Raw genomic sequence first — 26,461 nt, 5'->3', positions numbered from 1 at the left:
TAAAGGTAATTCTTTAAAGTTAGAATTATAGTATAAAATAATAATATAAAAGGGACTAATGTAAGTTGTGGTGAACAATAAAGTGGTAATCAAATAAATGAGCTTTGGAATATAATGGCAAAATTGTGAACTTATTCTACTTTAGCACCTGAGAATAGCACCTTGATTATTTTAACAATTGTGAATGTATAAACTAGGGTAGTTATATAAAGCTAAAATAAAGGAGAAAATATATAAGGGACTAAAATTAAGTAATGGTAAACAAAGTTAAATGGACAGGTGGTCACTATGAAATAATATTGGTTTAGGAGTAAGATCTGATTTGTAATATTAAATAAATTGAGCAGTTTATTGCACAATAAAAGTAAAAAAAATGAGGTAGTTGGTACTAGCTAGCAAAAGATAGTTTTGGTACTTGCAAAAAAGTAATTGGAATATACACTAATTGCATACACAATGAAAAGTGACTAAAAAAACAAGTAGTGATAAACAAAATTAAATGGACAGGTAAGAATAATGAATATTATTAATTTGGAGTAAGATTTGACTTGTAATTTAAAATTATGAGCAATTAATAGCAGTAAGAAAGAAGTATAGAGTATTGGAAGTATTTCATTAGCTAGTGATGAAAAATAATAAAAATAATAATGTACAATATAATAGTAACGTACACTATATGCACCACACGTATATATGTATTAAGGGCACTTATCTAATCTGTTACAGAAATGTCAGCTTTTCTAAGGAAGGTAGAGAAATCGTGTTCGTTTGAGATGGTATATTGTTGTCCTGTTGATGTTTTCCTTACTAGTATTTTCCCATCTCGCGTGAAACACTGATGTATTTTGTTTTCCTGTTTAAGTTTTCTCAGCCTGAACAGAAGGTTTTGACGTTTTTTGTTAGACACTCATTTATGTACACTCCATTTTTCATTGTAATTGCTGATTTAATTAGGTCCTTTCTTTTATCGTATGAATGAAGTCGGATCATTATACTGTGTTTACTTCCTGGTTTTCCTAGCAAACGTGTTTCTTTGATTTCATTGTTTTGCACGATGACTTGTACATGGTTCTGTATTATCCTGATAGCAGTTTCTTTGCACTGTGCTTGTGTTATGTCACTAGGAATGTGTGGACTGTTTATTATTACTGCATCAGACAACTTATCTTGTTCAGTTTTGTCGTCTTGGAAATCAAGGTATTCATTTAGTCGAGTGTGCATGTTCTGATTCCAGTCCTTGATTGCTTCTTCAACCTTCATATTTATTGTTGTTATTTGCTCAGTGTGACTGGCTATAGCTGCTTTTAGAGTATTTTCTGTGTCAACACTTCCCGATGTAATCTTCTCTTCAAGGTTTTGGATCTTATTCTCGAGGTTGGTTATCTTGGATTCTCGTCGCTCGAGTGTTGCTTTGATATCTTTGATTTCATTTTCTAGAGCAACGATGTAGTCCTTGATATTGTCAGGAATAATCATACCTGAGTTATCATGGGTGAATCCTTTGAAGGGAGTGGAGTTGGAGGGGGAGTCAGCCATGTTTGTTGTTGTTGTTGTTGTTCCTTGGGTGGCGGCGGTGAGGGGGGTTGATGATACACTGGCGTCCTGCTGGGTAGACAAGTTGAGTTCTAGGGTCCTTGCTGTTATTCTTTTATTACTGGTGTTGTTTCTTCTGCGATATCCTTTCATAGTATCACTGAAGTAGATACTGTGTAGCAATGGAGGAGAAGGCTTGTTTTCTCGGAGCTTGGGTTAAGTGATTGTCTGGCAGCGGAGGCAGTGTTTGGGTTAGCAGGGCTGTCTTCCTTAGATCTTCTAATTTTGTCAAGATTTGGGTTACATTCTTAGTATTCTTGGGTCATGTTGTGGTCTACGTGGGTTCATGTAGTTGAACTTTCACTTTAGGCCATCACAAGTTTTGTTGAGCGATGTTTTTTTGAGAAAGAAGAGCTGGTAGGATACCGTTGCTGCCGCTGCCGCTGAGCAGTTAACAAACATAGTAGGGAATTCATCCATTGCCCCAACAACAGATGTTGCTAGGTGCCTGTCTCTCCTCGGCAGACAGCCATTGCAAACAGCAGCAAGTTGCCCCGGGATCTGCTGCTTGCACGAGCACCATCGACCCTCCCCAAGAGGTCCAAGAAGCCAGTGACTCCATTAACAGCCCGATGGAGAGCTGCCCTAGGGACATGTCAGCGTCCTGGTGGACGCCAAGTTGATTGAAGATCCCAGGCCCTCGTGTGCACGGATGTTGAAGCTTGAGGAACTGAGTACACACTGCCTGTGGCACACCTGACAGCTGCCTCGCGGTCGAACTCCACGATGCTGTCCACCTAGTTCAGCTATCAAAACTTTGGGGGCCCAGTCCCTGGACCCATTACGTACCTCTGTAATCTGTAAATACCTTTGTAACTTGTCATGATTGTGACTAGACCTACCTGGAGTTCATTACCTTTGTAAATTGTGAGTTCATTACCTTTGTAAATTGTGAGTTCATTACCTCTGTAACTTGCTCAGCTATCAAAACTTTGGAGTCCAGTCCCTGGACCAGTTATGTATCTCTGTAATCTTTTGACTACCGCCCACAGGATGGGTATAGGGTGCATAATAAACATATTGAACTAACTAACGATGCTGTCCCTGTAGTGGAAGTTCCTGTGAGCCCGGCACTCCCTGCAGTGCCATCACTGACATCGTGGGTTAGGGGAGAAGTACCCTCTACAGATGGGGTGGTGCTGGGAGTTGGGTGGGTGAGGCGGGGGAGACGCGCAGGGGTGAGGAGTTATGAGAGGGTCACTGTTTACTACACATGCCCTCCCCCTCCCCCCCAGTGGAGAGGGGGGAGGCACTGACTGGTCCTGACTCAACAACACCAAACCCTCTAAAACTGCACAACACTTCAACTATTTACGCTGAAACGATGCACTGGGATGTCTGTTCGTATAAATTACTAAATTTAAAAGAGAAACTTTTGTTTTTCTTTTTGGGCCACCCTGCCTTGGTGGGGTACGGCTGGTGTGTTGAAAGAAAGAAAGAAAGACATATTAAATATGCTATGGTTTCTATTTTCCTATTTCTTTTCTTGTTTTCCTAATTTTCTCATTAGTATCTGCATGCAGACACAATACAGTATTTAACTTTACTACACACATTAGGAGCAAGACCTCAAAAAGCCATGGATGGATTAATGTATAACCTCTCCCTAGTGACAGGTCTCAATTTAAATTTATCTTCAGACTTTACAGCCTTCTGTGAATCATAAACAATAAGGCCATCATTTAAAATTAATCATCAAATGATTGTTAATATAGTGGAACCTCGGTATACGACCAGCTCTGTACTCAAACAAAGCTCAGCACGTGACCAAACAAATACGACCTACCAGAACTTCGCTGTAAACTATTTCATGTTTCTTCGCATTTTTTGGTGTTTTTGTATTACTCGTATAAATAAGTCACCATGGGGCCTACGAAGATTAGTGATAACAGCCAACCAAACAGAAAATTGGTTGGGAAGAGCTTGTTCGATACTCAAACGGAGCGGCACTCAAACAGCCTTCTGGAATTAATTAAGGTCACATACCGATGTTCCACTGTATTCATGCCCTAATTCAGTTCCCATTTACTACATTTAAAGACAATGAATTTTTAACATGTTAAATTTTGATCTTTTGCAGTATCATAATGTTGAGGGAAACAACGAATGGTCAGTGATTAGAGATCAGTCAAGAGTGAATCAAACTCGGGGAGAACAACAGTTGAAAAGTGAACAAGAGGAGAGAGAATGGCAACACAAAGCAAAACAAGAACAAGAACGATTAAAGCTTCAAGAAATGAAAAGGAAGCTCCAAGAAAAATGGAAACAGATGAAAGACAGAAAGTTAGACAGAACTGCAGGATTTTGAAAATGCTAAATAGATGAGAAAGTAATTCATGACTTAGTAACATTAAATATCTGGCTTCTGTTGAGTGATACATATTTTAGATACTTCGGTTCTAAAAGATTGTACAAGAGCCCTTTACTAGCTTCGTCACTCTTTGTCCCCCCACACCCTTGAATACAGGACAGGAAAAAAAAAAGAACTGCCTTATCCAGTGAAAGCTGACTATAGGGACTAGAAACCCCAATCTCCCCAAAATTTCATTTCAAGAAAATACTAAATGCACTGAGCCTGTGAAACTTCCACCCCATCCTACTGGGCTGAGAGTGAAGGAAAATCAAATAGGACTCGCAATAAATTTGTTATAACTTAATCTTTATTTTTATAAAAGCAAAAGTGCTAAGCCTGTATGAATTAAAGAGCTGCACTTTTAAATTTCTTGCAGATATTTTTTCAATACTTGTATTATGCTGTATCAAATGCCACTCAGTCTTCAAGCAAAGACACTGTGTGATCCCGATAATTTAAATTGAAACAAATGTCAATTTTTGTGCTTGTTCCTCCATATGTCATCATCTGCAAAAGAAAAGAAAATACAATACTGTACTTCTATGGCATTTTATTATAAAATTAAAATGTTATAAGAATTTATTCCAGGGTCTGACAGGAAAGTGATAACATATTTCCAACAAATATTATTCATCCAACTAAACCCATTGTGATAAGCATTTTTCTAGAAAACAGATAATCACAATGCTTGAATGAGATAAATTTCATCTGAACATTTGGCAAAATATGTTTGTCAAGGAGGAAAATTTGATGCATGAGAGTATCATAAAAGTTGAAATTTTCTCAGTTAGCTAAAGCTATCATTTTTAACACACAGTTTTAAATATAATGCTGTTACATAATAAAAATGCATAATTAAAAAGGATTAACACCATTAACACTTCATATAGCATATCTGCATCAACTGTCCTGTTGTAATGTGTGCATCAATGTCTCTATTATAGAAAGAACATTTAACCCTTTCAGGGTTTTGGCTGTACTAGTATGGCTTACGCACCAGGTTTTTTGACGTACTAGTACGCCTAAATTCTAGCGCCCTCAAATCTAGTGAGAGAAAGCTGGTAGGCCTACATATGAAAGAATGGATCTATGTGGTCAGTGTGCACAGTATAAAAAAAATCCTGCAGCACACAGTGTGTAATGAGACAAAAAAAACTTTGACCGTGTTTTTGGATTAAAACAGCGACTTTGCACTGTATTTTCGTATGGTATTTATTGTTGTATTCTAATTTTCCTGGTTTCATTCTATCGAGATGATTTTGACTGATTTTACAATGAAAAGTACCTTGAAATTGAGCTCAAAGTAGCAGAAATGTTCGATTTTTACCAAAGTTCAAAAGTAAACAAATCATGCTAAGCTTCCAATACACGTTAACTGGTGAGTCTAATATTCTTTCACAAGTGCGCCGATATTATTTATATCATTTTTTACACTAATGCAGTAGTCTGCATAACAGTAAATCTATTTTTTGTGAGAATAAAAATTCAAAGTGGAAAGCAAAAGAATGTAAGAGGGGCATTGGGACGTTACTAATGAACAGAGGAAATGTCATTTTAGTGCCAGGAATGTCTTTCTTGTTTATTCTGGACCCTATTTGGAAATTGGCATCTTTTGAAATTTGTGTGAAATTGGCAAAATTGCTAAATTCTGACCACTGTATTAGATAGTTGAAATTGGTAAATGGGTGGTTTCTTGTACTCATTCGATAGAAAAAATGGAGTTCTAGCGAAATAGTTATGACTTTTGTCGACTAGTACACTGGAATTGGCCGAAAATAGGGCTCAAAGTGGGCAAAATCACCGATGCATAAACATCGTCGAGACCGCTAACTTCGCGAGAGCATAATTCCGTAAGTTTTCCATCAAATTTCATACTTTTGGTGTCATTATGATCGGGAAAAGATTCTCTAGCTTTTCATAAGAAAAAATAATTTTTTTTTTTTTTAAATTTGGAAGACCCTGAGAACAAGTTTCTGAGAGGGCCTGTCGACTCTGAAAGGGTTAAATGGCTGCAGATATCAATATAAATTTATACAATGTTCAAAAGTTTAACACCAACTGAAATTATTTATAAATTCACAACTAAGATGCAAACACTTTAAAAAAAAGAAAAGCTAATATATGCTACTCTGCTTAGTAATTAGGATATCTATTAAAAAAAATACAGTGGAACCTCGGTTTTCGTATTTAATTCGTTCCAGAGAGTTTGACGAAAACCGAATTCGCCGAAAATAATGTAAAGCCAATTAATCCATTCCAGACACCCAAAAATATTAACAAAAAATACATTTTATAGAGAATAACTATAGTTTTACATACAGAAAACAATGAGAAATAAATATAAAGTACTAATGAAATGGATAAATGAACATTTAAATCAGTGTTATCTTTATTGAAGACTCTTGTTGGCATATGGAAGATGGTGAGAAGCGGAGAGGGAGGAAAGATTATCTCTACCACCATCACTACCACCCCTCTACCACCATCACTACCACCCCTCTACCACCATCACTACCACCCCTCTACCACCATCACTACCACCCTCTACCACCATCACTACCACTGTCTACCACAATCACTACCCCTCTACCACCATCACAACCACTACCACCATCACTACCACTGTCTACCATAGTCACTACCACCCTCTACCACCATCACAACCACTACCACCTTCTACTACTATCACTACCACCCTCTACCACCATCACTACCACCCTCTACCACAATCACTACCACCATCACAACCACTACTACCCTCTACCACCACTGAATTCTATTGTGTTTCTCACATTCTTTATCAAAGGACTGGCACTCGGAACTTTCTTTGGCCCCATGGTGACTTACTGAGCAATCACACTCAATAAACAAGCACAAAAAACAATGGATTATTATGAAATGTTTTGTATGAATACGCAGGGTAATGTTCACTTGATGAGAAACAAAGCCAGACTGACTCAGAAGGCGTGTGTGGGATGCTTTGTGTGGGCGCGGGCAGACGGACACATTCGGTACAGCGGACAAAAACCAAGGTGATGAACGAAAACTGGGACAATATTTTGATGAAAAAAGTCGTCGAAAACCGAATTTGATGAAAACCAGGGCAAACGAAAACCGAGGTTCCGCTGTACAAATTCTACTCTATGTGAGTTATTTTTAATTTTGCTTCAAGAAAGTTACTTTAAAACAACTGAAAATTTACAAACAAAAAAGTGGGCTTCCTCTATAATCTTGAAAATTGCTAAACATGCAACTAGGATTTTTTATTATTATTTTATTAACACATCAGCCACTTCCCACCAAGGCTGGGTGGCCTGAAAAAAGAAAAACTTTCACCAAGATGTTATTCCTGTTTGCCCTATACACATAAAATCACAGTTTCCCTATCTTCAATATTTAGCAATTCCTTAAAATATTCCCTCCATCTTCCTGATACCTCTAACTCTCCATTTAATAACTCTCCTCTTCCATTTTTAACTATCAAATCCATTTGTTCCCTAGGTTTCCTCAACTTATTAATCTCACTCCAAAACTTTTTCTTATTTTCAACAAAATTTGCTGATAACATCTCACCCACTCTCTCACTTGCTCTCTTTTTACATTGCTTCACGACTCTCTTAACCTCTCATTTTCTCTCCATATACTTCTCCCTCCTTGCATCGCTTCTACTGTGTCATAACCTCTCATATGCTAACTTTTTCTCTCTTTACATCATTCCACCAATCGCTCTTCTTCCCTCCCGCACCCACTTTCCTGTAACATAAACTTCTGCTGAACACAAACACTACATTCTTAAACCTACCCCAATGCCTATACTCTCACTAGCCATCTATCCTCCAATAGTTATTTATATCTTACCCTAACTGCCTCCTCCTCTAGCTTATAAACCTTCACCTTTCTCTTACTTGCTGCTTCCAATTTCCTTACATCCCATCTACCTTTTACTCTCACTGTAGCTACAACTAAAAAGTGATCTGATATATTTGTGGCCCCTCTATAAATATGTACAGTTGAAGGCTACCCAACAGCCTTTTATCTACCAATACATAGTCCAACAAACTACTGTCATTATGCCCTACATCATATCTTGTATACTTACTTACTTATCCTCTTTTTCTTAAAATATGTATTACCTATAACCAAACCCCTTTCTATACAAAGTTCAATCAAAGGGCCCCCATTATCATTTACATCTGGCACCCCAAACTTACCTACCACACCCTCTTTAACCCTTTCAGGGTCCAGAGGTCAAATTTCAAAGTGTGCACCAGGATTCAAGAATTTTCCCCCCAAAATTTATTTTTTCTTATGAAATGGTAGAGAATTTTTTCTGGAGGTAATAAAACAAAAAGTACGAATTTTGATGGAAAACTGACAAAATTATGCTCTTGCGAATTTTGATGTGTCAGTGATATTTATGAATCGGCGATTTTTGCCCACTTTGACTCCCATTTTAGGCCAATTACATTATTAGAGTCGACCAAATTCTTAGCTATTTCATTAGTATTACTTCTATTCTATTGATTGAGCACAAGAAATCGCCCAGTCAACTGTTTCAACTACAAAATAAAGTTATTGGAAATTGGTAATTTGGCCAATTTAACACAAAGTTCAAAATATTCCAATTTCAAAATAGGGTCCAGAATAAACAATGCAGGCATTCCTGGCACTAAACTAACATTTCCTCAGTTCATTAGTTACGTTTTCAGGCTTTACAAATGAATTCCATTTTGATTTTTTATTCACATAATGAATTTTTATTCAAACCAAAAAATAGAAGATTTACTGTTATGCAATATTGTAATAATTGTATAAATATCATCACCACATTTGTGAACATATATTAGACCCACCAGCTGGCGTGTATTAGATGTGAGGTTGTTTGTTTACTCTTGAACATCGACAAAAATTTAACATTTCCGCTACTTTGAGCTCAGTTTCAAGCCATTTCCAGTATTAAAACCAATCAAAATCATCTCTATTTCTGTAATATATCTTCCACTCTATCAAATGAGACCAAGAAATCGCAAATACAACTATAAAAAACATACAAAAAACACTGTAAAGTTGCTGTTTTAATCGAAAATCACGGTCTCAGTTTTTTTTCTCTCATTATACACTGTGTGCTGCAGGATTTGTTTTATGTGGTGCACACATACCACATAGATGTATTCTCTCATATCTAGGCCCAAATTTACCACTCACAGCTTATCAGAGTGAGCTGAGCTCATGGCATAGATCTACGGTTTGGATCCTGAACATAAAGCCTTAGATCTACGGCACGGACCCTGAAAGGGTTAAATGTTTCTCCTACTTTAGCATTTAGGTCCCCTACCACAAATACTCTTTCACTTGGTTCAAAAGTTCCTACACACTTCCTTATCTCCCAAAATCTCTCTCTCTCTCCTCTACACTCCTCTCTTCTCCAGGTGCATACACACTTATTTTAACCCACTTTTTGCATCTGACCCTTATTTTAATCCACATAATCCTTGAATTTATACATTTATATTCCCTCTTCTCCTTCCATAACTGATCCTTCAACATTATTGTTACCCCTTCCTTAGCTATAACTCTCTCAGGTACTCATGACTTAATCCCATTTATTTCTTCCCAATGAAACTCACCTACCCCCTTCAGCTTTGTTTTGCTTAGAGCTAGGACATCCAACTTCTTTTCATTCATAACATTACCAATCATCTCTTTCTTATCATCCACACTACATCCATGCAAATTCAAGCATCCCAGTTTTTCTTCTTCTCTTTTTTAGTATTTTCTGCAGGAGAAGGGGTTACTAGTCCATTGCTCCCAGCATTTTAGTCGCCTTATACGACACGCATGGCTTACGGAGGAAAGATTCTTTTCCACTTCCCCATAGAGAATAGAGGAAATAAAGAAGAACAAGAACTATTAAGGAAAAAAAAAGAAAAACCTAGATTTGTGTATGTATATACATATATACATGTGCATGCCTGTGCAATGTGACCCAACTCCTGAAAGTGGTTATTCCTAATACACTGCCCAATACAATGGGGAAACTTACAGTAGAATCATGAACAGTAGACACACTCTTCTCTATATTCAGAAGATAAATTTTAAAAAGAAATGCATATAACAAAGCATTTTTCTAAACTACAGTTAATACATACAGTGAAGGGTTTATCAGCCACATTGACAGTGTAGATACAGGGAGAGGAAGACGGGAGCTGAGCTGTTACCACTCCGGCCATGCTGCATACACACAGGTGAGGTAATACACCTGAGAACCACAAAACAAAGTGTTTTTAATAACTGATGAGGAAAAAAATATAAGCTGATGTAAAGTGGTTTAAAAGAATAGATAAATAAATACATGACTAAACTGAGTGTCATAGGCTAAGACAGGAAAGATGAGAATTTATTTGAAAAATAAGACAAATATTCCATTTAACTGCAATAATAAAGTACAGGTTTCGTTCACTTTCTGTGCATTCATTATTTTGCAGTGCTCTATTTCCATCAGAAATTCTGTGTATGTGGCATACATTCACCATGTGATCAGTATGGTTTACAAAGAGTACTGAAGATTCTTAGTATGCACACTCAAGTGTTTGCAGCTTGATCAAGCTTACAGCTGGAATGCATCTATACTATAATTGGTGAGACACCTGTACAGTAAGGCTCTGATTTACGAGGGTTTCACACGTACCAACGTCTAAGAGGAGCATTCACTGAAGACAGTGCTTTGACTGGTGGCTTAATGTAAATGTTCCAGAAATGCCTTGTTTATGCTACAATACTTGAGATGATGTATATGAAATTAAAAGAGCATATGGAAGGTAAAGGATTGGGTAAAAAATCTTATGGGAATAAGAATAACTGATATTAGATATGGAAAATTAGGACTCAGGAAAGCATTAATCTATTTTACATTACTTATGTGAAAATAGTTTTCAAGTACTGAAATATCAATTAATGATAAGTTTTCTGGAAGGTATTAATGTCGTAAGTTAGGGCACGCACTGTACTATAATATGGTATAGTTGTCGCCATAAACTTGTGGGCTTCTTATTTTGCAGATTTCCATTATCCAACTCACACACCCAAATCTCTCTCTATTCTCGTCATTATTTCCTATGTCAATGTTGACCATATTAGTGTGACATACTACAAATATCAAGTCTAAAGTGCAAACTAAACCTGAATCTGAAAGCAAATTTATGCAGACTTAATTCTGTATTATTCATGCATCTTAGTTTCATGGCACCTCTAGAAAGTAGCTTCTTGTGAATTTGTAGGGATGACTGTATTCATAAAAGTGCTTAACTTGTGAGGGTCATTCAGAACTGCTAATTCAACAGTAAAAAATAAAAACATATGTAACATACATTACCTAGTACAAGTTTACATTTAAATTGTGGCCTGGCAAATCATTAAAAAGATAGATGAGGAAACTGCAAAGTTCAGTTGTTTGACCATGCAAAATTGCAATAAAGACATGATAGGAATGATTGTTACAAGTAAAAAGAAGCTGGAAGTCCTAGCACTAAGCAAAACAAAGCTAAAAGGGGTGAGAGAATATCAATGAAGAGGAGCAAATGAGATTAAATCAGAAGAAGTGGCAGTAATATTAAATGATGAACTGTGGAAAGGAAGTAGGGCTATAAATGTTTAAACTCAAGAATTATGTAAGGAGAGAGAGGTACAAATTGGGTTACAATAAGTGTATGCACCAAGGAGCAAGAAGAGTGGAGAGAAGAGAAGATTTTGGACGGGTGTTAAGTTAATATTTAGGGAGTTTAAATTTTGAACTAAATGAGAGAATAATTCTGTGACCTAAATGCTAAACTGGACAGAAATTATCGGAGAGGACATAGAAGGCAAATTTGGAGTGCCAGGGGAAAATAACAATGTGGGGCCCTCTAACTGAATTATGTACAGAACGAAATTTAGTAAGATATGACATTTGTTAAAAAAAAGAGGAGGATAAACAGGTATACCAGGTATGACAAAATGTTCTGGATTTTAGTAATAACACAAATAATTCCAATAAGACTTAAAATATTTTTAGCTAATTTGCTTAGCATTCTATACATGTGCTGTATTTACAATTATTTTCTCATAGAAATTTATTTAACTGCAATTAAAATACATCCTTAATACTTCTTCCAAATCTGTTAGAGTACAGGAGGGCCCCGTTTGTAGTGCTCTTAGGTTTCCGACCCCATGCGGTAAGCGAAAATCACCAGCAGGTGGAAAAGAGCATTTTTTCATTATTGAATGCGTCTAAGATGCCTGAAAAGTAGACATTAAAAAAAGTGAAGTACAGTGGTCCCTCATTTTTTGTAATTAATCCATTCCTGGAGGAGCTACTAAAAACGAAATTTACGATTTGCGTATCAATTTTCCCCATAAGAAATAATGTAAATACAATTAATCCGTTCCTGACACCCAGAAGTATTAAAACAAAAAAAATTTTTACATGAAATATACATATAGTACATAAACAATACAATGGGAAATGATGAATGAAACATTAACAGCATAACACTTACCTTTATTGGAGATTCTTCTTAGTGTATGGGGGACTGGAAGAGGAGAGAGATTGGATTGTTTACAGTTTGGAAGGGGAATCCCCTTCCAGCAACACCTCAGGTACCAACTGCTTCTCTGGGGTTGCTTCTCTTCTCTGTTTCTTAATGCCACTAGGACCACCTTGAGAGTCACTCTAGTCCTGTCTCGCAAAGTAACTGTGGAGAGAGCTCTGTTTCTGACGTCTCTTTAACACTTCCCTAAAATGGCCCAAGACTTTGTCACTGTACATATTTCTCACCTTCTTTACCACAGGCTTGTCACTAGGAGCTTTCTTTGGAGCCATGGTAGCTTATTTAGTAATTGCAAGCACTAAAATGAGTGGAATATTATGAAATATTTCGTAGGAGCACTTGAGGGGACCTTCATTCACTGGTAAACAATTCCAGACTGGCTTGGTAGAGAGGCCGCCCCAGCTCACACCGTGTGTACGTTTCCCGGATGAACTACTATTTGTGAGTCAACCTATGAAAAGCGAGTCCATGTTTATACGAAAATACCCCTATGATTGGCGAAATTTACGATTGCCGAGAACTACGAAAAGCGAGGGACCACTGTATAATAAATACACAGTACATACAATACTTACCTTAAAATGTGGTGCCAGTCGCCCTTCCCTTATGCAACTGATGTGCGAAAACAGCAGAAAAGTGGTAAGAGCACCGAACACAACGAACAATGGCTCAATTGAAAGCCAGCGAAAATGTGGACCACCACAAAGAGGGCACCGAATGCATGAGGCCCTCCTGTTCTTAACTATTACACATCCACCTACTAAGCTTTAATTTCTTAATAAAGAGTTCATAAAAAGCACTCAAATCATCTTTATCTAAAGCTCTGTGCCTTCATTGTCGCAGTACTTTAGCATCTGGTACAACCAGCTTTATGCCCTTCTGAACATTCTACACAAATAACTGCATACCAATTAATTCTGACTGACAAATACATGTCTTGTTTAACCATTAAACTGCCAACAGGGTAAAATGAAATTGTACTGTAGTGCCAAAATATTTTTTGGAAAAAAAAAAAATTACCAAAAAAATTCAGCCTCAATTTTAAATGTTAAAAAAAAAAAAAAAATGAAAATCAGATTCAAACTTACCAAGTAATAGTTGTTTGAAATTTCTGGAAGTGACCCTCATATGGTAATGTGGTTGCATCCCACATGCTTGCAATTGCAAACTACAGTGGAACCTCGACTTATGAGTTTAATCCGTTCCGTGACCTAGCTCGTAACTCAATTTTCTCATACATGTATATCAATCAATTTTCCTCATTCAAATTAAATGAAATGCCATTAATCCGTTCCAGAGGAATTCCTGCTCTTGGGAGGCAGGACACAACACTTCAATATACTAACGCTAATATCAACTCTAAGGCTTATTTATCACAACTGATCTAATATGATGACATAATATACAATATAAATAACATAGAAACATGATATACAGTACGGCCCCACTTATACGGCTGGTTAGGTTTCAGGCTACTGCTGGAAAGCAGACATCACCAGAAAGCAGAACGCCATTTTTTTCCACTTATAAATGCATATAAATGCCAGGTAACAAGTTTACACTAACATATATTTCGTTAGCAATAGAACTAGGGATTAAAAACAATAAAAAGTAAAATACACACACAGTACACCCATTACTTACCTTAAAATATTTGTAGTCTTAATGTAGGGCGAGAGGTGAGTTTAATTTGTAGGAAGTCAGGTCTGGGAGGTATGGTAGCTAGCCAAGTCAGCCCACCTCACCCACACAGAGCGATAAAATACATATACAGTACATTCATTAATTACCTTAAAATATTTGTAGTCTTAATGTAGGGTGAGAGGTGAGTTTTATTTGTAGGAAGTCAGGTTTGGGAAGTATAGAATCCAGCCAGGGAAGCCCTCCCCACCCCACCCACACGTAATGTAAATAAACCAGGCGAATGTGTCTGGTTTTTGTCACTTTACATTGTATATAGGTTGTCTCCACGTTGATACAGTAGAATAAATAAAGAGAAACACTCCCATTCTCATGTAACACCATTTTTAGAAGGAATGATGCCCTGAGTGAAGGCATACTTAGGTACAGGCACACATACATATAATTATCAGTTATAATAACAATGTAGGTATGTAGTCTGCCTGGGCTACATACCTATACCTACCTACATAGCTACACGATATTTAACGTGGCCCAGAGCCATATTATTACCATCGACATACCATGTTCACTGAGTTTAATCGTTTCTAACAACTACCTTTAGATGCCATTACAAACAAAGGGAGAGTAATGAATAATTTATGCCAAGAATTGTAAACAAAAGTGTTACGTAGTGAGGGGAGTGACGTAATGTTTTTCCTCCGCCCGGCTACCACACCTCCATATATATAAACATAAAATGTTTATATGCTATGTATCATGTTTCTTATATAATTTTGAAGAAAATATCATAGATGGATTAATGAAAATGTCTATATTGATGTAAAATTAGACATTTAATGTGCCCAAGAGTGATTATTAATACGTACATAATAGAGATTTGCTCATGGAGAATGTAAACAAACTCAGTGGCTCATGCCGTATTTAAAAGACCGCTTGCTGTATAGAAAGTTTTGGTCATAATTTGAGATCGCTGTATTAGCAGAACGCCGAAAAGCGGGGCCCTACTGTATACTCTAATTGTACTACCTCATATTAACAATAGAGTGAATAGTGACTGTTTGTATTCTACCACTCTTCACCTGTCTAGACTTCAGTAGTTTATACAGTGGAACCTCGGTTTACGAATGCCCCACCATGCAAATTTTTCAGGATGCAAACCATCATTCAGTCGATTTTTTGCTTCTGGATATGAAGGAAATTTCAGGATGCAAGCTTTCCCCTCAAGGGAGGTTCCTTATATAAATAAATAAATAAAATATTTATTTCTTTGCAAGGATTACAATGTGTGTTTACATATCATAATATAATTGGAGCAAAGAAAGCCACTATCATGCCGAGGCATTTCAGGCAGACTTAACCTAATACATACTAATAGACTAATAGACTGCAGTGCTCCCACAACCACAAACTGTTCCTGAGAACTGTCATCTCCTGGTAACTGCAATATAACCATATTTTATGTAGGAATACACACAATCATGACTACAGTATCATTAAATGCTTAAGCACAATCAAGCATATACACACATATTGTACAAGTTCTAGGTAGTAGGTTAGTAGACAGCAACCACCCAGGGAGGTACTACCGTCCTGCCAAGTGAGTGTAAAACGAAAGCCTGTGATTGTTTTACATGATGGTAGGATTGCTGATGTCTTTTGTCTGTCTCATAAATATGCAAGATTACAGGTATGTCTTGCTACTTCTACTTACACTTAGGTCACACTACACATACATGTACACATTTATTTATACACACTCATCTGAGTTTTCTTTGATTTTATCTTAATAGTTCTTGGTCTTATTACTTTTCCTTTTATATCCATGGGGAAGTGGAATAAGAATCTTTCCTCCGTAAGCCATGCGTGTTGTAAAAGTCAACTAAAATGCCAGGAACAATGGGCTAGTAACCCCTTTTCCTGTAAAGATTACTAAAGAGAATAAGAAGAAGAAAATTGTCAAAGTGGGAAGTCTGAATGTGCGTGGATGTTGTGCAAATGATAAGAAAGAGATGATTGTGGATGTTATGAATGAGAAGAAGCTAGATGTCCTGGCTTTAAGTGAAACAAAGCTGAAGGGGGTGGGAGAGTTTCAATGGAGAGGAATAAATGGGATTAGGTCAGGGGTTTCAAACAGAGTTAGAGCTAAAGAAGGAGTAGCAATAATGTTGAAGGATAAGCTATGGCACGAAAAGAGGGACTATAAATGTATTAATTCAAGGATTATGTGGAGTAAAATAAAGATTGGATGTGAAAAGTGGGTTATAATAAGCGTGTATGCACCTGGAGAAGAGAGAAGTGTAGAGGAGAGAGAGAGATTTTGGGAAATGTTGAGTGAATGCGTGAGGAGTTTTGAATCAAGTGTGAGAGTAATGGTGGTTGGGGATTTCAATGCTAAAGTGGGTAAAAATGTTATGGAGGGAGTAGTAGGTAAATTTGGGGTGCCAGGGGTAAATGTAAATGGGGAGCCTTTAATTAAGCTGTGTAGAAAGAGATTTGGTAATAAGTAATACATATTTTATGAAAAAGAGGATAAATAAATATACAAGGTATGATGTAGCACATAATGAAAGTAGTTTATTAGATTATGTATTGGTGGATAAAAGGTTGATGGGTAGGCTCCAGGATGTACATGTTTATAGAGGGGCAACTGATATATCGGATCATTATTTAGTTGTAGCTACAGTTAGAGTAAGAGGTAGATGGGAAAAGAGGAAGGTGGCAACAACAAGAGGGAGGTGAAAGTGTATAAACTAAGGGAGGAGGAAGTTCGGGTGAGATATAAGTGACTATTGGCAGAAAGGTGGGCTAGTGCAAAGATGAGTAGTGGGGGGGTTGAAGAGGGTTGGAATACTTTTAAAAATGAAGTATTAGAATGTGGGGCAGAAGTTTGTGGTTATAGGAGGGTGGGGGCAGGAGGAAAGAGGAGTGATTGGTGGAATGTTGAAGTAAAGGGTGTGATAAAAGAGAAAAAGGTAGCTTATGAGAGGTTTTTACAAAGCAGAAGTGTTATAAGAAGAGCAGAGTATATGGAGAGTAAAAGAAAGGTAAAGAGAGTGGTGAGAGAGTGCAAAAGGAGAGCAGATGATAGAGTGGGAGAGGCACTGTCAAGAAATTTTAATGAAAATAAGAAAAAATTTTGGAGTGAGTTAAACAAGTTAAGAAAGCCTAGGGAAAGTATGGATTTGTCATTTAAAAACAGAGTAGGGGAGTTAGAAGATGGGGAGATGGAGGTATTAGGTAGATGGCGAGAATATTTTGAGGAACTTTTAAATGTTAAGGAAGAAACAGAGGCAGTAATTTCATGAACTGGTCAGGGAGGTATGCCATCTTTTAGGAGTGAAGAAGAGCAGAATGTAAGTGTGGGGGAGGTACGTGAGGCATTACTTAGAATGAAAGGGGGTAAAGCAGCTGGAACTGATGGGATCATGACAGAAATGTTAAAAGCAGGGGGGGATATAGTGTTGGAGTGGTTGGTACTTTTGTTTAATAAATGTATGAAAGAGGGGAAGGTACCTAGGGATTGGCGGAGAGCATGTATAGTCCCTTTATATAAAGGGAAAGGGGACAAAAGAGACTGTAAAAATTATAGAGGAATAAGTTTACTGAGTATACCAGGAAAAGTGTACGGTAGGGTTATAACTGAAAGAATTAGAGGTAAGACAGAATGTAGGATTGCGGATGAGCAAGGAGGTTTCAGAGTGGGTAGGGGATGTGTAGATCAAGTGTTTACATTGAAGCATATATGTGAACAGTATTTAGATAAAGGTAGGGAAGTTTTTATTGCATTTATGGATTTAGAGAAGGCATATGACAGAGTGGATAGAGGAGCAATGTGGCAGATGTTGCAAGTATATGGAATAGGTGGTAAGTTATTAAATGCTGTAAAGAGTTTTTATGAGGATAGTGAGGCTCAGGTTAGGGTGTGTAGAAGAGAGGGAGACTACTTCCCGGTAAAAGTAGGTCTTAGACAGGGATGTGTAATGTCACCATGGTTGTTTAATATATTTAGAGATGGGGTTGTAAAGGAAGTAAATGCTAGGGTGTTTGGGAGAGGGGTGGGATTAAATTTTGGGGAATCAAATTCAAAATGGGAATTGACACAGTTACTTTTTGCTGATGATACTGTGCTTATGGGAGATTCTAAAGAAAAATTGCAAAGGTTAGTGGATGAGTTTGGGAATGTGTGTAAAGGTAGAAAGTTGAAAGTGAACATAGAAAAGAGTAAGGTGATGAGGGTAACAAATGATTTAGATAAAGAAAAATTGGATACCAAATTGGGGAGGAGGAGTATGGAAGAAGTGAATGTTTTCAGATACTTGGGAGTTGACGTGTCGGCGGATGGATTTATGAAGGATGAGGTTAATCATAGAATTGATGAGGGAAAAAAGGTGAGTGGTGTGTTGAGGTATATGTGGAGTCAAAAAACGTTATCGATGGAGGCAAAGAAGGGAATGTATGAAAGTATAGTAGTACCAACACTCTTATATGGGTGTGAAGCTTGGGTGGCAAATGCAGCAGCGAGGAGGTGGCTGGAGGCAGTGGAGATGTCCTGTTTAAGGGCAATGTGTGGTGTAAATATTATGCAGAAAATTCGGAGTGTGGAAATTAGGAGAAGGTGTGGAGTTAATAAAAGTATTAGTCAGAGGGCAGAAGAGGGGTTGTTGAGGTGGTTTGGTCATTTAGAGAGAATGGATCAAAGTAGAATGACATGGAAAGCATATAAATCTATAGGGGAAGGAAGGCGGGGTAGGGGTCGTCTTTGAAAGGGTTGGAGAGAGGGGGTAAAGGAGGTTTTGTGGGCAAGGGGCTTGGACTTCCAGCAAGCGTGCGTGAGCATGTTAGATAGGAGTGAATGGAGACGAATGGTACTTGGGACCTGACGATCTGTTGGAGTGTGAGCAGGGTAATATTTAGTGAAGGGATTCAGGGAAACCGGTTATTTTCATAAAGTCGGACTTGAGTCCTGGAAATGGGAAGTACAATGCCTGCACTTTAAAGGAGGGGTTTGGGATATTGGCAGTTTGGAGGGATATGTTGTGTATCTTTATATGTGTATGCTTCTAAACTGTGTATTCTGAGCACCTCTGCAAAAACAGTGATAATGTGCGAGTGTGGTGAAAGTGTTGAATGATGATGAAAGTATTTTCTTTCTGGGGATTTTCTTTCTTTTTTGGGTCACCCTGCCTTGGTGGGAGACGGCCGACTTGTTGAAAAAAAAAAAAAAAGACTACTTAAGTCTAGACAGGTGAAAAATGTACTAGTAGTGGTTACCAATGTTTTGCTGATGTTGGTGCCAACTACTGGCAGCCTTTTGAAGTTTCTCCTTACTGTTATTATCTTATAATTATTATTATTATTAGTTATAATAATTATTATTAGTAGTAGTATGTATGTGGTGATGGGCTCTTGATCTAGGGAACTGGATGTGTGCTCCAGTTCCCTAAATCATAATAATAATAATAATAATAATAATAATAATAATAATAATAATTATTATTATTATTATTGGCAGTCTGGAGAGATATGTTGCATACTTTTATACGTATATACTTCTAAACTGTTGTATTCTTGGCACCTCTGCAAAAACAGTGATTATGTGTGAGTGAGGTGAAAGAGTTGAGTGATGATGAAAGTATTTTCTTTTTGGGGATTTTCTTTCTCTTTGGGTCACCCTGCCTCGGTGGGAGACGGCCGACTTGTTAAAAAAAAAAAAAAAAATAATAATAATAATAATAATAATAATAATAATAATAATAATAATAATAATAATAATAACAGTATACAGTGGACCCCGGTTTACGATCAGCTCCCAATGCGACCAATTATGTAAGTGTATTTATGTAAGTGCATTTGTATGTGTATGTTTGGGGGTCTGAAATGGACTAATCTAATTCACAATATTCCTTATGGGAACAAATTCGGTCAGTACTGGCACCTGAACATACTTCTGGAATGAAATAATATCGTAAACCGGGGGTCCACTGTATAATTATTATTAACCCTTTGACTGTTGCAAGCCCCTTTCTGAAACTGTCATTCTATGTTGATAAATTTTTGAAAAAAAAAAAAAAAAATTATTTTTTCTTATGAAATGATAGAGAATCTTTTCCCGATGGTAATGACACCAAAAGTACAAAATTTGGTTGAAAACTCACGGAATTACACTCCCATGAAGTTAGCGGTCTCGACAACATACGCATTGGCGATTTCACCGACTTTGAGCCCTGTTTTTGACCAGTTCCGTTGTTCCAGTTGACCAAACTCACAGCTATTTCTTTAGAACTCCATTTTTTCTATCAGTTGAGTACAAGAAACTGCCCATTTACTGATTTGAACTACCCAATAAAGTGGTCAGAAATTGGCAATTTGGCCAATTTTGCACAAAATAAAAAAGATGCCAATTTCAAAATAGGGTTCAGAATAAACAATGTAGACATTTTTGGCACTAAAATAACATATCCTCGGTTCATTAATCACATCTCTAGGCCCCTCTTATATTACTATTGCTTTCTATTTTGAATTTTTATTCATACAAAAAATACAAAATTTACTGTTATGCAGATTATGCATTATTGTAAAAATGGTATAAATAATATCAGTGCACTAGTGAAAGAATATTAGACTCCCCAGTTGACGTGTATTGGAGGTGTGATTCGATCTGCTTACTCTTGAACATTGGTAAAAATCGAACATTTCCGCTACTTTAAGCTCAATTTCAAGGTCTTTTCATCAAGTAATCAAAATCATCTCGATTCCTGTAATATGTTTTCCATTTTATCACGTGAGACCATGAAAACAAGAATACAACGATAAATACTATAGGAAAATTACACCTCAAAGTTGGCGTTTTAATCCAAAAAAATGGTCAGTTTTTTTTTTGTCATTATGCACTGCGTGCTGCAGGATTTTTTTATGTGGTGCACACTGACCACACAGACCCATTCTCTCACATGTGAGCCTACCAGCTTTCTCCTGCTTGATTTGAAGCCGCTAGAATTTACGCGTTTAAATACGTCCGAAACAGTGGCGCATAAAACGTATATATACGACCGAAACAGTCAAAGGGTTAATACATATGTACATGTATTAATAATACATGTAATTATAATACGTACGTACGAAGAATATTAATAATAATAATTACGTATAACAACAATAGCAACAACAACAACAACAACAACAACAATAATAATAATAATAATAATAATAATAATAATACAATAATAAAAATACAATAGCAATATTAATTATATGTTGTCATTTTTAGACATTCCTCGTAATTTTTTTTCATACTTTTGTGCCAAATGCTTCAAAATACAAACTGGTAACCCTCTGGGTGGCTGTAGGTACTTCTAGATTACTGCTATCGTAGTGCGAACCAAGGGTTAATAGGAAGAGGAGGTGTGTCGCTCTGAGTGACCGTAGCAGACCCTTGGGATGCGTAATTTTGTCTTATACATGTATTGTACAAATTTCTTACACAATGCCTCACCCAAAGAGACAGTATTCGCATACAATCAGCAAGAAGCTCAGGAAGCGATTAGAAACTATGAAAAAAGCTAGAGAAACGAAGAAGGCAGCAGCATAGAGTGAGGCAGCTGGCCGCCACCACCACTGTGGCCACAGAGATCATGTCTTCACCTATACAGTAAGGCCCTGCTTTACGGCGTTTCGCCTTATGGCATTCCGCTAATGCGGCGATGTCAAATTATGACCAAAATTTGCTATACGGCAAGCGGTCTTTCAGATACGGCGCCCCCCACCCGGTTTGTTTACATTTTCCGTGACCACATCTATTATGTCAGGAAACTCCAAAATTTCAAGTGTTTTAAAGTTACTGCATATTTTATATGTACTCTGATAATTATACTTATGTGTACCTGTACCTAAATATACTTACACACTGTGCTGGTGTGCAGGTACACATTAAAATTGCTAAGTCTCTCTCTACTCATGACGCCAATACTACATGATAATAATCACTCTTGGGCACACTAAATGTCTTATTTTACATCAATATAGGCATTTTCATTAATCCATCTATGATATTTTCCTCAAAATTATATATGAAATCCATTACACAGCATATAAACATGATACATACACTCAGAATAAAAATTGATGTAAATATGAGATTTGTTTACAAAGCAGCTGTGTAGGTAGTGTCGGAAGAATTACGTTTTCTCTAGTCAAACACTGGGTGGTAACTGTAGAAAAATATTCTTTTCGTATGCCTTTACTCTATGTATAGCAATTCACGACCCTTGTGGGTTTAGTGCTTTTTATAATAAATAATAATAATAATAATAATTATTATTATTATTATTAATATTATTATTATTATTATTATTAATATTAATAATATTATTAATAATATTATTATTATTAATATTATTATCTTCATTCACTCTAAAAATGGTGTGTTGCTGTTTGTTTATTCTGTACTAACTTGTACAACTTGTACACAATGTAAGAGTATTTGTATTGTGAGGTAATTATTATTAAAATAAAAAAATATTGAGGTAAATGTTTTACAAACTCTTACAAACGTACGCGAATGAACTAAAAGTAGACACACATTAATACGCATTTATTTCGCCTGACCAAGTGATCGTCCACTACCTGTTCAGTTTGTGTTCTTACATTGTCTCAACTCTGTATCTCGTTCTCTCTCTCGTTTACTCTTTCGTTAACTAGTTGGCTCTCATTGACGATGGCATCTAAGGTTAGCTGTAATAAAAAGAGAAGTCGTAAGCCTCTTGCTTTAAGTGCCAAGTTAGAGGATGATTATTATTAAAGATTCACCGGTATTCTCCCGGCCCGGGCCTTTACCAAGTGGTGGCCCGGCCTTGGCTCCCTCTTTAGGGAGTGTCTGAGACCGAAGTCTCCCATGGGAGGAGGCACAAGTACCCCCTCGTCTTTGGGACCAATTGTCCCCTCTGGTCTGCCATCCCCGCCCCAAGGGGGCTAATGGGAATGACAGTCTTGTGAGCTTCAAGGTCGGGCTCAGGCACCTACCCTACCCTAGAAGGGTTAGGCATGGTGTCGATCGACCTTAGAAGATGATAGTGTGCCATTCTGATTTTATTCAATAAACACCCTGCCACTCACCTATCACACATTAATATTAATATTTTAAGGTAAGTAGTAAGTGTACTCTGTGTGTATCTTACCTTTTATTGTGTTTTTAATGCCTACTTCTATTGCTAACTTAATATAAGTTAGTGTAAACTTCTTGTCTGGCATTTATTGCATATTTTATATGCTCTGATAATAATACTTGTGGAGCCGGGTGGAGGGACAACATTACGTTTTCTCTGTTCAGATATCAGAAAACGTGTATGAATCTGCGTTTGGCCCAGCCACTCCCCCACTCCGCTTTTGTTTACAATTTTCGGCATGAATTATTCATTACTTCTACCTTCGTTTATGATGGCATCTAAAGGTAGTTGTTAGAAATGATTAAATTCAGTGAACAAGGCATGTCCATGTTAATAATATGGCTCTGGGCCACAGCGTAGGTAGCCGGTAGGTGTAGCCCAGGCTACACCTACCGGCTACATACACTGACTTTATACAAATACATGTAAATACAGTGGACCCCCGCATAGCGAACTTAATCCGTGCAAGAGGGCTGGTCGTTATGCGAAATGTTCGCTATGCGAATTAATTTTCCCCATAAGAAATAATGGAAATAAAATTAATCCGTGCAAGACACCCAAAAGTATGAAAAAAAAATTTTTTTACCACAAAAAAATGTTAATTTTAGTACACACAAACTGAAAAAGGCATGCACAATTACATGACACTTACTTTTATTGAAGATCTGGTGATGATTGATGGGATGGGAGGAGGGGAGAGAGAGTGTTAGTGTTTAGAAGGGGAATCCCCTTCCATTAACACTTGAGGAGGCAAGTCCTTTTCCGGGGTTACTTCCCTTCTTCTTTTAATGCCACTAGGACCAGCTTCAGAGTCACTGGACTTCTTTCTGTCCATAGAGCTCTGTACCTCCCGTTCCTTTACGATTTGTCTAAAATGGGCCATAACATTGTCATTGAAATAGTCACCAGCACGCCTTGCAACAGCTGTGTCAGGGTGATTTTCATCCATAAAGGTTTGCAGTTCAACCCACTGTGCACACATTTCCTTAATTTTTGAAGTAGGCACAATGGATTCCACAACTGGCATAGGCTTCTCAGGGTTAGCCCCAAACCCTTCAAAATCTTTCTTAATTTCCATACTAATTCTCACCCTTTTTACCACAGGGTTGGCACTAGAAGCTTTCTTGGGGCCCATGGTCACTTATTTTCAACAAACAGAACCGAAAACACTGTAATAATACGAAATATTCCGAGTGTATGCTTGAATGTTACCGCGGAGGCTAGCTGGTAAACAATGGGACAGGCGGCACATGTGAGGCTGGCTGAGGCCGCACATTGGACGCGTCTCGGACGAAGTTCGCTGAGCGGGTTTTTGTCTACTATGCGGGGCAAAATTTTAGCGATCAAAGCGTTCGCTATGCGGAATGTTCGCTATGCAAGGCGTTCGCTATGCGGGGGTCCACTGTACTACTCACCTCTCTTCCTATATTAAGAATACACATTTTAAGGTAAATAATGAGTGTACTGAATGTGCATTTTACCTCTCTGGGATGTTTTAAATATCGTATACAGTGGACCCCCGGTTAACGATTTTAATCCGTGCAAGAGGGGTAATTGTTATGCGAAATAATCGTTATGTGAATGAATTTTCCCCATAAGAAATAATGGAAATAAAATTAATCCGTGCAAGACACCCAAAAGTATGAAAAAAAAAATTTTACCACATGAAATATACATTTTCCCACACACAAAGAGAAGGATACATGCACAATAGTAGAGTAGTACATGCACAGTATATATTGTGCATGTACTACTCTACTAAATGAAGAATAAATGACACTTACCTTTATTGAAGATGCAGCAATGACTGATGAGACACTGTGTCCTGGGAGTGCCTTTTCCTCCTGAGTACTGTAGGTCCTGTTTGGCATTTTCTTCCAGAACAGGCCTTATCACACTGTGTATGCCACTACGATTCTTAAATCTCTCAAACCAACCTTTGCTGGCTTTAAATTCACCAATATGAGCACTAGTTCCAGGCATTTTTCCCTGTTCACCTGGGTGTTAGTCGACTGGTGTGGGTTGCATCCTGGGAGACAAGATTAAGGACCCCAATGGAAATAAGTTAGACAGTCTTCAATGACACTGACTTTTTTGGGTTATCCTGGGTGGCAAATCCTCTGGGGTTAATTGTTTCTTGGTATTCTCAATAAGCCACACCAACAACGGTGCTACAGCAGCAGCAGCAGCTGACGGTGGTACAGCAGCAACAGACGGTGGTACAGCAGCAACAATGCTACAGCAGCAGCAGACGATGCTACAGCAGCAGCAGCAGCAGACGATGCTACAGCAGCAGCAGCAGCAGCAGACAATGCTACAGCTGCAGCAGACGATGCTACAGCAGCAGCAGACGATGCTACTAGCAGCAGCAGCAGACGATGCTACAGCAGCAGCAGCAGCAGCAGACAATGCTACAGCTGCAGCAGACGATGCTACAGCAGCAGCAGACGATGCTACAGCAGCAGCAGCAGCAGCAGACAATGCTACAGCAGCAGCAGACGATGCTACAGCAGCAGCAGCAGCAGACGATGCTACAGCAGCAGCAGCAGCAGCAGACAATGCTACAGCTGCAGCAGACGATGCTACAGCAGCAGCAGACGATGCTACAGCAGCAGCAGCAGCAGACGATGCTACAGCAGCAGCAGCAGCAGCAGACAATGCTACAGCAGCAGCAGACGATGCTACAGCAGCAGCAGACGATGCTACAGCAGCAGCAGCAGCAGCAGACAATGCTACAGCAGCAGCAGACGATGCTACAGCAGCAGCAGCAGCAGACGATGCTACAGCAGCAGCAGCAGCAGCAGACAATGCTACAGCAGCAGCAGACGATGCTACAGCAGCAGCAGCAGCAGACGATGCTACAGCAGCAGCAGCAGCAGCAGCAGCAGCAGCAGCAGCAGCAGCAGCTGTACCACCAATAGTAGCGATACTTATCAATGATCTTTTTCTTCTTCTCTATTGTAATTCTCACCCTTATTGCTGTAGGGTTGGCACTAGAAGCTTTCTTGGGGCCCATGGTCACTTATTTTCCAGAAAAAGCACCGAAAACACTGTAATAATACGAAATATTCCGATTGTATGCTTGGATGTTACCGCGGAGGCTGGCTGGTAAACAATGCCACCGG

At 38.0% G+C, this 26,461-nt stretch overlaps 2 protein-coding genes across 4 annotated transcripts in view; one reads left to right on the top strand and one right to left on the bottom strand.

Moving 5' to 3' along the window:
- The window catches only part of LOC128685744 (inactive CLIP domain-containing serine protease A28), a 66,007-nt gene extending 61,520 nt beyond the window's left edge, over positions 1-4,487 (top strand). For 2 of the 3 annotated variants that reach the window (XM_070083408.1, XM_070083416.1), the window contains one exon: positions 3,674-4,487. In XM_070083408.1, the coding sequence (XP_069939509.1) occupies positions 3,674-3,901 (228 nt within the window). In that variant the 3' untranslated portion in view covers positions 3,902-4,487. The remainder of the gene's footprint in view (positions 1-3,673) is intronic. The other variant, XR_011391795.1, reaches the window with a different exon arrangement.
- The window catches only part of thoc6 (THO complex 6), an 87,863-nt gene continuing 65,637 nt past the window's right edge, over positions 4,236-26,461 (bottom strand). The window contains exons 7-8 of the mRNA XM_053776761.2: positions 10,096-10,205; positions 4,236-4,453 (exon numbers count right to left, since the gene is read on the bottom strand). Of these exons, the coding sequence (XP_053632736.2) occupies positions 4,364-4,453; positions 10,096-10,205 (200 nt within the window). The 3' untranslated portion in view covers positions 4,236-4,363. The remainder of the gene's footprint in view (positions 4,454-10,095; positions 10,206-26,461) is intronic.

This window comes from Cherax quadricarinatus, chromosome 1 (genome assembly GCF_038502225.1).
Source record: "Cherax quadricarinatus isolate ZL_2023a chromosome 1, ASM3850222v1, whole genome shotgun sequence".
NCBI lineage: Eukaryota > Metazoa > Arthropoda > Malacostraca > Decapoda > Parastacidae > Cherax > Cherax quadricarinatus.
Note: the sequence above shows the minus strand (reverse complement) of the source record. Positions and strands in the feature narration are given on the sequence as shown.